The following is a 13,262-nucleotide window of genomic DNA, read 5'->3' as shown; positions in this document are numbered from 1 at the left end:
CATGTGAAAAGAAACTTTATTTCATATTGCAGGTCAATGGCTGTTTCTACAGGGTCTGTAATACAACTGGCACGATTTTCCAAACGTTACTTTTTCACTGCCTTATTTCCAACTTTAACAGGCCTTTTCATATATAAGGACTTGAAGAGAACTGAAAGGTACAAGAAGTCAAAGATTGAAAAGTCTTGAGAGTTTGGAAACTTACAACTTGCAACAGTAACTGAGTAAGTATTCTTAGGTTATATTTCCATTTTATTGTCACATGCTACAGTGAACTCATGTGAAAAATTTGGTATTCATATTCATATACTGATGAACTACAAATTTCCTTAGTGATCTCCGATGAGTTGCTGTGTATGAATACACAACAACTTTCAACTAAAAATAGACATGACGGTGATACAAATCTCAGTTTTGGAGTTTGTGTTGAATATCTGAGTTATTTATTTGTCTTATAGATGAATATGTTTTTTTTTCATTCATTTGTAAAAGAACTCCTTACACTATTTCAATTGTGTTATACAATGTGAATACAAAAAAAAACGATAAGTAAGGAAAAAATAAATCACACGATAACGTACCAACAGTAGGTAATGTGGCTATGTTTCGAGACTCATCCTTTTATCAAACGAAAAAAAAAAAAATTAACAGTATGCGAGGAAGGTGCTATCTCTAAGAAGAAGAACACTAATCTTAGAAAAAATGACACATTCAGCTAAGTTAAATAAACAAGAAAATATTTTTTCAAGGGAGATATTAAATTAAATAGATATAGATCACGCAAACATAAAAGAATAACAAGAAAATTAGATGAAAGAGTTTAAAAAGTTTGATACTACAGTGATAGGCAGAGAAATTGTCTGAACATTTCTGATGAAATTCCCCTTACTGAGGTAGTAAACTTTAAATGTTAGTTAAAAAGGTTGTCTACCTTCTGAAGCAAATTAAAATGGCCTGCTTGTTTATGGAATCGTAAAAGGTGTTTAGATATCATTAATGAAATACTAAGGCCCTTTAGCAGTGTCTATTTATGAATAATGGGCTCCTGAAGATAATACTTAATATCTAACTCAAAATTTTTGTGAAACAAATACATAGGCAAATGAGTTTACATTATCAATTTTTTTTATACGCCCACATGGAATTGCAGACGTATATTTTTCTCACCCCTGTCAGTCCATCTTGCGCCTGTTTGTCGGTCCACATTTCTTGTAGGCACAATAGAGACTACAAGTTTTAACCGATCTTAATGAAACTTGGTATGCATATATATATTGATGAGATCTCAGTCAAGTACGAAATTGGTAATAACTGGATGAAGGGTTTTAGAGTTATTGCTGTTTATGTTTGAGTTTGATAAATTGTTTTTGACTTTTGATTTTTTGAAAATTCATTATTTAGCCACTAAAGACATTATCATTTCTGACAGCTGGTAGTGGGCGTATGTTACGTTGCCTTACAGGCTATCTTTAATATGTATGGTCACCATATTGATACCTGAGAGAAGTTTGTAGCTATCTTTTGGGTTGCCTACCTAATTAAATACTTTGTATTTTTTCAGAAATGTCTGGAACTAGTAAGAGAGTATTGCTTCAGTTACCAAAATTCTGGTATTTCAAACCTAAATTTCACAAGATTTATATGGAGGTAGCTGTTATGTTACCTGTTATTTCTGTCCTGAGTTATTTATGGTCAAAAGAAGAACAACGATATTATGATTCAATTCCTCGTCAAGGAAGATTGTTCTCAAAAAATCCTGATGCTCCTATGGAAGTTCGGAAAATGATACTTTAAAACTTATAAAGGCAGATGATGTGTTTTTTTTTTTAGTATAATAAATTTAGAACTATTGATTGTCAGGATTTATTTGAATATATTGTTACACAATCTCTATTGTTATCTCTCACATTGGCCTAATTGACGCTAATTACATTTTTAACATTAAATATTCATGATAGCAATTGCATTCAGAAAGTGCAGAGTATATGAATGATCATAGTGTTTGATATAAGTGTTATAGATAGCTGAAATTGCCCTCTATTAGCTGGTTGATGAAATATTTAGACAAATATATCCCTTTGATAATCCTTGGCATCTTGATGCCACTAACCTAGTAATATAAGCAAATTGCTTGGTCAAGGATTGAATAGTTGAAATATTGGTATGGTGCTGAATTTCAACACAGTATAAAAAAGGACCATATTTCTGGCACCTGGTGTCTATTTTGTTGAAAGAAACAAATCATGTCTGATACCTGATTGAATTTCTGCTGGGTTGAATTCCAGAACTGTACACTGCCTTTTTGCACCATTACCTGTCTGGCTCAATCTGGTACAAAACAAACGAAAGGATGTGTTAAGTCTGGCCCAAACATGAGTCAACAGCTCAGCCACTTGGCGGTTGGTTCAGCCAAATGATTTCTCTGCAGACATTTAAACTTTGGCACAGCAGTTGGATCAACAGAACAGGTCGACTCGTCATGGGACTCTCAGCAATTCAAAATGGTAGACAGTGAGGAAGCAGAAGATAATGTTAAAATTATTAAATGCTTACTTATCTTGCAGTCAACAACAGAAGTTAATATCACATGACAGCTTAAACGCATTCTATTTGCCCATCACCTCTTATCATTATGTGCCTGAGGACTACGGGTGAAACGTTGAATTGTTGCATAAAACCAGTGATTTTTGCTCCATAAAGCTGTGTCAATATATCGTACTCACAATTACTAAACGCCCTTTAAAGATTTTATTATTTATTTCATTGCAAATTATAAATCTGATGGAATGATATGTAGCAAATATTTACAAATATTAAATACTATAACAAGACATTTTATCAAATACAACCTGAATCATCACATAGTTATAATAAATAAATGCCCTTAACTACAAAATATATCTTTAAAAAAGGACGGAAAAGATATTTAACATTGAGTCATGCAAAATACAGTTATTCGCAAAAAATTCTAAAAAGAAATGCAAAAAGTCTTGTCAAAAAATGTAATATCTAAATAACTTATGTGATTTGTGAATAACCTGAAGATTAGTTGGTAGGTAGTGGCTTCAAAGTGGTCAATTTCTGAAGCTTATTTCTCCTTGCTGAAAAACATATATGATTCCATATGGAGAACATGATTTTTGTCTCATTTTTTTTTCATTCCATACCGTTGACAATTGTCGAGTCAGTAAATCTTCTAGTTAATTAGATATGTTGACTGGGATTATTCTCAGATGAGATGTGATACAAAAAGATAACACTAAACTGGTCCTTTGTTGGAATTCAATATTGAAATGGCAACATAAGCTTGTCCCTGAATTCATCCTTTGATAGCACAAATAGATATATAGTAGAAGAATAATTTAGGCACAGAAATTCATACTTTGCATTATCTACAAAAGTTCAGTTTATCTAAAATACATGAGCTGTCTGGAATTATATTTAGAAGGTCTGCCGATTCCTATTTTACCATAATCAAAAGTTCTTGTTTTAGCTTGGAACAGTCTTTCTGTTAAATCTCTTTTTGTATAGTCATTAGTATATAAATCACTATATTTCTTAAAATCAGTGCAATCATAATCTCTATACTTGTTCTTATGACGTAAATTTTCTTTCCCATACATGTCAAAACTAACTTGTTTCTTTGGTGAATCTGCCTCTTTCTTACCTTTTGATAAACAAGATGGAGATTGAAGTAATTCTGAAACTATAAAGACAAAATAACCAATTATTTCAAAAATCAAAATATGATACGAAAATAAGGTAATGGAAAATGAAACTCCAACAATTTATATGAAGAATAATTTTTACTCACCTCATTTGATATAAATTGAATAGTTTTTTTTTTTGAAAATCAAAAAGAAGTCAATTTTATGTAACAGTTTTAATATTTTGATCACCTCCTATTGTAATATTGACATTATTTAATAATAATAATTATATTGCCATGCAGCTATTTATTTCAAAAGTGATATACAGCATGTAGTCATATTTTTTTGCTTTACCTTCTGATAGAATTCAATTTCGGCTATAAACAAGCCAAGATATTTGTGCAAACATCGATACTACCAACACATCCTTTTCGGATTTCAGCTAAAAATGTTTCATTTAGTATACTTCTTACATGCTTAAAGGTCACAGTTCATGCTCACTCTGCCTTAACACCTGATGCCACTCAGCAAATGGATTTGTCAACTTGGCTTCAACTTTGGAGAGCCCACATATTTTATATATTTAACAAAAAGTGACCCGCTCTTGTTTTATTTTTTGATGTGACATGAATTATTCAGATTATAGTAAGTTTTTACACAAACAAAGCCAATTCATGGCTTGGACTAAGTTCTTTCAGCTGGTAGAGCAAATAATAAGACAGTTATGTCTCTATAATAAAAATTATTGCACAGATTTAAGAATTGATATGAAAACACAAGAAGTAATAATATACTACATAAGCAAAGAGAATTATTAAGAAAAAAGTAACTGAAATGAAGCAAATGCAATGCAAGACCAATTTTATCTTAAAATAGGAAACAAAGGTAAGTCAAAAGGCAATTTATAAAATAACTGCCCACTAAAGACAAGAATTACAACAAAATCTATATAAGTAGTAAGTTAAGATTCAAGGTTAAAAGGAAAGATTGGCCATCCGTTTGACCAATTGTATCTTAATCTTCGAGATAGGAATTTTTAGCTTAGCTAACAAGTAATAGCCTCCAAATAGTGTCCAGAATTATCTGCGTTTGAAACTTAAAATGACAACAAATCTTTTCTTGAGACTGTCATGGAATTATGGGATTTTTCTTCATTTCTACCACTTTTGAAGACTATTTTCAAATATTCAAGATTTCTTGGATACTAGTATATAGAGGATGGTTTGTGAAAGTTTCACCTACGACTTGGTTTAGAAATAGCCTATTAAACAGAAGCTCTTGTTACTCAAAAGTTTCAATTTGTGGATCTTCACACAACTGACTCATTTCAGTTTGTGTCACAACAGAAGTTGGACAAGTTGTACTCCTGTCTCTGAAAGATGACCAATTATAGTCTAAGAAAAAGGAATTCTGTAGCTAAGCCAATCAGTAATAGTGTTCACAGCTCACTGCCAAAATTTGAGCCCTCAAATCCATGTGTGTCCAGAATTATCTGCATTTGAATATATAGAAAAGACATACATAGAAATAGTAAGTAAAATTCTTATATATTTGAATGAATTATGTGATTCTTCATACATTTCTAGTCCTTCTGAAGACTATTAACATATTTTCAAGACTCAAGTCAACCCCCTAAAATGACGTACCTGCTCCTTTAAGGTTTATAATTTTTATAAAAAGATAATTTATATTTCTCTGATACTTCACTTTTCAATTAAATGGTACATAGAATTGTCCAGATGTTATAGTAATCATAAATACTCCACAATGTCAAGCTTTTAGGAACTAGGATTTGACATTATTTGCAACTTTTCTTGTATTATGTAATGCAGCGATTGTAATTCATTGGATTGTATACTTGCTACCAATCAGAGCCCTTGACAGAATGAATGTACATACATTACGACTTCTGGTTGACAAACTTTCAGTTGAGGGCTTTAATTGGCTGCATCCGCTCGCTTTTTAGAAAGAAATAAGTGGCTAATGATGTCAAGGTATTAGACACAGTAATAGCTTGACATAGTGAAGATGTCTATAATGTGAGAGACCAATATCTTATAAAGAATAAAAGAATTAAATGAACTAAACTACTAATATTAAAAGAAGTAATCTAATCTACTATGAAAGATCTGAGTTTTAAAGTTACAATAAATAATATTAGATCTGTTAGTAACTACAAGGACATACAAAATAAATAGTCTGTTTTACAGGCTTTTTTTCAAAAATCAGGGCGAGAGGGCAAGTTTATTATTTATTATTTGTAAGCGCTTTTTTAGATTTTCAACTGGAATAAATCGGAGCAAGCGAAAGCATTTATTATTTATTTCCACAAATTTTATGTACATTTAATATTAAGGCAACATTCAGGCATTTTTAGACCTGTAAAACAGACTGTTTATTTTGTATGGCCCAAGAAATGCCAAATAAATTAATGTAAATGTATCATTCTTAAATCTTCAATTGCTCCTCAAATCCTATTGTTGAGTTGTCATCTAGTATCAAATTGTCATAGCATAATTCACATAGTATTTTAAATTATAAAATGAGAATTTTTAGTAATAATTTGCATACATATCTGATGTCATCATGAATCTTGTATACAAAATGTCTCGTATGTGAAAATACCTTTTTAGTTGTTACAAGATAGAATTGGGTTTAGAATTAATTCGATGAAGTGGATAAAGATTCTGGAAATCAAAAATGTAGGCTGATTAAAAATTTTGCTTACAAAGAAGAACATCAAGAACAAAACTTGCTCAATCTTCTTCTCCTTAGATTATGATTATTTTTTCAAAAAACTCAAATGGTTGTTCGGGAGCAAGATTAGTAGATAAGTATATATATCACATCTAATTTACAATAAAAAATATAAGCTGAAAGTTATCTATACAAAACTATTAAAGAATAGAAAAGCAACACAGCAAATATGCGTAGAAAAGCACACAAAAAAATTCAAAGAATACACTTCGTTTGTAAATGCTCTAACAATCAAAAGGAAATCTTGATAACAAAAGGAGAGAGCATTTTAACATTTTCTCTAATGATTTGTAGTTAACAGAATCATTAAAACTAAGTTTTTTTTCACATTATGTGACATTTTTCAAAAATTACTTTTGATAGGTGTTATCAAATTATTCCGGGTAAGTTTTATAGAGCTCTGCTACTCTATAACCAGGTGTGGAGAGTCCATATTAACAACAATTTCTTTTTGAATTATGCCAACTTGGGTATAAACAAATTTCAAGGCCAAAATGTATTCTCTGTTAGAAATAATGACTAAAGAAGCTAGTGAATATTAAGCCTAGTTAAAGCAGTACGGGTAGATTGAGGACTACAGTCTCTATCTATAGGGTAAGCAGTTAATAATCTAGGCGCAGGAGTAAATGACATGCATTTAGCAGGATGAGTAGTTGGTGATAGTAGACGTATTTCACTCATCCTACCTGGTGACGGAGATTTATTGTAACGGTTTTCATCATTTGGTGTCGACAGAGAGTCGCGTTTTGTACACTTTTGGTATAACTCTAACGCCCTGTAAAATATATTTCAATAATATTAATTCCTGTTAAAAACCAAACCAAATTGACCATGAATTCTTGTCGAAATATTTCTTCTGCGTTGATTACAAACATGTGCTCTACAAGTGAAAAGGCATAATTGACATTTGTAATTCAAATAGATTTACCTCCTTAATTTCTCATCAGCTAATTTTTCTCTTAAAGCTACACTCTTTTCACGACCTGAAATTATATAAAAAAGATGGAAAAGATTATTGGTGGTGCCCAACACTAATTTACAATCATTGTAATAGAAATTGCGTGGCAAATCGATGATTGATCGATTTGTCATGGTTTGTAATGCAATCAATTTATTTTGTTGTTCTTGCTTTTTAGGGTTTTTTTGGGGGGGGGGAAACTTTCTAGAACAAACTGAAAACTAATTCTACAGGCATTGTGTGGTTCTGACGCAGTGCATACCAGGTATTGGAAGATTTCAATATCATATAGTGGGTGACCGCTTGAAACCTAGCTTGATTGTAAATAACTCAAAAAGCTCTAATTAAATAACAAGTATATAAACAGTCAGATTTAAAACCTAGTAAAATATATTATTATACAAGGTTCAATGTTCCTTTTCAGCGGATGAAAATGAAAAACCTTGTATACTGTATTATTATACGAGTTTTTGGTTCAATAGGCCGTAGATCTGGAATTGTTATACAAGGTTTATATTTTACAAGAATGAAAACCACGTATAGCGGTAAAAAAAATAATAAAAAAGATTTTAACAAAATACGCGTACAAATAGTTTTTTGCGTTTTTCTCGAAAAGTAATTCTGCGTCATATATCGTTATACGAGGTTTCAAGAGGTCACCCATGATATATGAATACCTGTCGGTATGTCGACAGAAGTCAACTCGTCAACAAAAATTGATGGGATAAGGTCTCATTGCCACAATTGGAGATGTGCACTGTTCCAGGTTAATATTATATTAGAGAAAAATGCATCTTAGTAGGTGTGGAAAATCCCCATTCAACAGGGTCGACAACTGTCAAAACATCCATCGAGTATGGAATAGAGGTAGATGTTTCGAGCTGGTTATTTTAGCAAATGAATATGAAATAAAAATGAAATGGAATTTTACATCTTATATAAGCGTTTAACTTGATATAAATTAGTGTTAGTAATAACTTACTGTCCATTTCTTTTTCTTTTAATGATAAGATTCTTAGTTTACTTTTTAACTCTTCTTCTAGTCTTTTTACAGAATCATTAGAGTCTAAACTATATCTTGATGGTGATGCAGAACTTTTACACCGACATTCATGAGTCGTTTGATGTGAAATAATTAAAGGGTCTGTCAGTATGGCGTCTATGCCTGGTCGCTTTGATACCTGAAAATAATTCATGAGTGATAAAAAAACAATACCTTGCCTCAAACTAGTACAGTTAATATGACGATATCTATTTTGCAAGTTGTGTCTGAATTCAGTCTAAAGTTTACTTATGAAAGACTATATATATATATGGTTTAGTATTACATACTATTTTGCTGTTAAAATAGTGCTCAATACAAATTGTAGAGCAATATAAAAATATTGGTTGTAAATAGGTTTTCTAGCCTTTTTATGTGTATCGGGGGCACCTTCGACTTCTATTTGAGACATTCAAACTCTTCGTCTGATGCATGTGCTTCCTGCAATTCCGGGAAGAATTAACCGGAAATGACACAGCTCGTAACCAACCTACCACTAGACCACAATAACGTAATATAATATATGTTATCTCCTCTAACAATATGGCAGCATTTCTAACTAAAAATTCTAACATTTGGTAAATCATTGAATATCAAATTAGTCACAAATGGCCACATTACTGTATTCGAAACCAGCCATTTTATCATAAATAAGGATATTTAAAGGAAGTCCTAAGTAGAAGTTAAATGTGTTACTGATACACATAAAAAGGCTACAAAACCTCTTTACAATCCCTTAAGAACAGAACATGAAACATATTGTTACATAAAAGTCACTGGTCAACCAGATTATAATCATAATTTCTAGTTATACAACATATACAAAGCAGAGTGACAAAAATGGTAGCATCAAGCATGAAAAGACTGGTGTGTTAGGCATGGATATACTAAATTCCATTGTAAACATATATCTGAATAGATAATATCTTACCTCAACTCTTATCATTTTTCTAATAATAGTGTCGAGATCATCAGAATATCTCATTGGTATTCTAGCAAAATCACCTAGGCGTATTTTACGATTGAGATCAGTTTGGTTGGCAGCAGTAAATGGGGGGTGTAAGGCACATAATTCATACATCATACAACCTAATGACCATATATCAGACTTCTCATTGTATGACATGTTATTGACAAGTTCCTGCAAATACAAAACAATCATTTATTGTTTAAAGCTCTAAAACTTAAATGAATTTACTACTGTCATTATCAAATATATGAGAGTAATTTTTCCCAACTCCATGGCACAACAAAGCAAGCAATATATTCTATATGCATTGAAATTCATTCACACTTCAAGTATAGCAGTTGTAGCTGCTACACTTTTTGATAACCCATAAATGGAGGTGAGGAAAATTTGTATCAACCATAAATATTAACTACTTACAGGAGACATATAATAAGGTGTTCCAACATAAGTTTTGGCAAAACTAGTTTCATGGAGAACTCTAGCTAATCCGAAATCACCTAGTTTGACATTTTGGCTACAATCAAGGAAGACATTAGCAGGTTTGAGATCACGATGTAATACTGCTTTACCATCTTTTCTTCTATGACATTCTTTTAAAGCTAGAGTTAGTTGAATAACAATCTTCCATACAAAATCTTCATCTACATAAATACTGAAAATAATAATTGGACTTATGATTAATTCAAATCCTAGTTACTTGAGCATCAATTCAAGAATTCATTAGCATTTATGACAAATGCAAGCTTTTAAAATCCATCAACCATCATTCCATACAGTAGTGCAGTACAACCAATCTGTAAGTAATTTATGTGGTGTTGATTTTGTAACTAGCAAACAATGTATTTTATGTGTTCACATAACAACATATTTCTTCATCACTTCTGAAACCATTAAATGTTTCTATACAGTGTTTTACAACATGTTTTTTAAGGTTTTGTTTTAATTGATCTACAATAATTGATGTATTGAGCACTATTTTAACAGTGAAAATAGTTTATTACCGTAAGAAATTAAATACAAAGTTCAATGACCTACCCTTCTCTACGACATTTAGATATTAATGTAGAAAGATCACCACCTCCACAGTACTCCATTATAATATAAATAGTAGTATTACTTCTATCTATTATTCTATCATAATAACTCACAATATGACAATGTTTTAATTCACGTAATAAATTTACTTCTGATACTAATAACTTTTTCTCTGACTCTGTCATTGAGCCATAATCCATTTCTTTCCATACAAGAACCTGAAATATGTTTGTGTTTAATGGCCAATTTGGTTTAAAATTCTTAAATGTACTATTCTAAAACATTTGGAAATAATTATTGTTTGCGTTTTGTTTTGAATTTAAAACTTCTAGTCATAAATTACGATATTCAACACAAACATGGATGACCAGTGAAATCATGAAGATTCTTGTCATTGTCATCATGGTATTAACACTGTGTCTGACAAAAATAGACTCAACATACCATTTTATTTATTCAAACTCTTACCTTTCCATCCTTTTTCCGCCTGATCTTTTTACAGGTACCATAAGATCCTGTACCAATGGTTGATATCACTTCAAAATCATCTAAACTACATGGTGTAGGCATTTTGGATCTGCAATAAAGAAAGATTTCATTCAATTTACATAAAATACATTAAGTATAGATATATATGAACTCAATATAACTGATTTCCATAACTTAATAAACACATATGCTTTTTTCTAAATCTAAAGACTACAATGAGATTTTCCTAAGAGTTGTCACACAAATAAAAAATAACATTCATATGTCAAGTCAAGTCCTAAAATTTCCGATTTTTTTTTCATTTTTAAATCTATCTTGAAAAACAATAAAATTGGTCTTATCTATCACAAAGTATCCTATCCAACAGAAGTCAACTTCAGAAATAAATCCAGAATAACTATAGATAGATAGTTTTTACTAAAAATATCAATTATTTATCTTCATAATGATTTATATAACACAAGTCATCTTAGGTTAACATGTTAAAAATTAATATGCTAAGGTCAGCTCAGGTTTTCTACTTTCATGTACATAGTCTTCTAAGGTACTCTATGGAGCTTGCACCCCCAGAGATGTAATTTGTTTACTTTTATTTGCACCATGTACCTTCTGTCTAGTAAATCCAACATTTATAACACCTTGAAAATTCAATGAATATCTGAAATTTTATTTGAATCTAACAAAATTTTAATTTCTGAAACTATATACCTTAAGTACTGTTCATTGTTTATTTTATGCAATATGCAAATATTAGACATCTGATTATATTATAGTTCTGTTGTAGATTTCAAGTAATAAATCTTAAACTAATGACTAGTAAGCTTATATCATGGTAAGCCCCTACTATCAACTGTAACATAAAACAATTAAACACTCTAAATATTATCTTGGCCTAGCTAGATTGTTAGAAAGCAGGACAAAAATAACTTCCCAATATCACGCCATATTGAAGCCAAAAACTTACACTTGAAAGGCCATTTCATTTAGCTTGACTCCATCACCTGCATCTTTCTTTCGTTCAGATTTATCAACAGATGATTTAGGTTTAAGCTCTTTCATGAATTCAGATTTAAGATTGTAAATGGCAGTTGATAGAGAAACTGTTTCAATTTCTTCTGATTTGCTCCCATTTTCAATATCATTGACATTACTTTTGCCCGAGCCAGAACATTTACTTGAGTTTGCCATATCACTTTAATTAATTTAATCCAAAACCTCAAATTATAAATTACTGACAATGTCAATGATAATATCGACCCAAAAGCTAGAAGATCTGTCAGTGCTTGTGACAAACATTGAACCAATGAGAGCAGAGTCACTTTGTTTACATCAACGTTCTTGTTGAGACATGTTTCTCTATTGTATTGGACACAAACAAATTTCTGAATGAAATTTTCATAATTTAAGGTCAGATGCAATATTTTACTAATACTTGTTCTTGACTTACAAAATTGTAGAGGCATTTGCGCCTCAAAATGTTCTAAAACGTTTCTTTTTGCAGCAAAAACAAAACTATTTTATGAGTCTTCAAAATTGCCGCAATTTGTAACAAGGCCTCTGATTAGTTATCGTCGCAATGAAAACTTGGTAACTATTGGTTGACTGCCTTTATCAAAGGTCAAGGTTTCTTTTGGCACGTGATCATCCAAAATGGTGGCCTTCATTTACACGGAATCAAAAGTCAAATGATTCTTATATTTTTATGTTTATATGTATGTAATAATGACATTATCGACTATTGAACATGGAGACAAATGACAGAGATAAAAATACATCGATATATGATGATAAAAGAGTGCAACAGGATTCCATAAAACTTTTATATAAATATTTTTGTAACAATTTACTTTTCGGACAGTGGGAGGTAGCCAGATCATGTATTCATCAACTAAATCAAGAGGCTAATGTTATTGGTTTGGATATCACAGATACTTTGATCCAGATTGCAGAAAACCCATATCATCAAAGGTTTTATTAACATTCCTTTCTCTTTGTTATTTGTTATTTATGTTAAAAAAATTTAGTTTATATTTTTACAAAACAATTAAAGTCCTTCTTCTGTTTAAAACTAATATTTAAATTCACTTTAAAAATCAAAATCAGCAAATTTCAATGTAACAACAAATGTTAGGAGACAGTACAGTAAATCTGCTTTTTGTTATTTTGAAGAAAATTTATTAGAATTAAGAGACAAAAAATTGTTATGGATATTTATTCCTTTTGAACACAAGGTTTCATTACATATACAGGTAACGTTCTCAAGTGATGAGAACTTTACCTTCATGTGTAATGAAACCTTGTGTTCAAAAGGAATAAATAGAAGTCTACATCCATAACAATTTTTGTCTCTTAATGTGCAGT

The 13,262-nt window shown here is 30.8% G+C and overlaps 1 protein-coding gene across 1 annotated transcript; it reads right to left on the bottom strand.

The window, feature by feature from the left end:
• Positions 1–7,331: 7,331 nt before the first annotated feature.
• On the bottom strand, positions 7,332–10,982 carry LOTGIDRAFT_138592 (hypothetical protein; the record flags this gene model as incomplete). The annotated part of the gene is made up of 6 exons (XM_009048788.1): positions 7,332–7,390; positions 8,348–8,546; positions 9,339–9,548; positions 9,795–10,029; positions 10,413–10,630; positions 10,881–10,982. 6 exons carry the CDS (start codon positions 10,980–10,982, stop codon positions 7,332–7,334), a joined length of 1,023 nt encoding a protein of 340 aa, XP_009047036.1.
• Between the last annotated feature and the right edge of the window lie 2,280 nt (positions 10,983–13,262).

The sequence above is a fragment of the Lottia gigantea genome, assembly GCF_000327385.1.
Source record: "Lottia gigantea unplaced genomic scaffold LOTGIsca_128, whole genome shotgun sequence".
Lineage (NCBI taxonomy): Eukaryota > Metazoa > Mollusca > Gastropoda > Lottiidae > Lottia > Lottia gigantea.
Note: the sequence above shows the minus strand (reverse complement) of the source record. Positions and strands in the feature narration are given on the sequence as shown.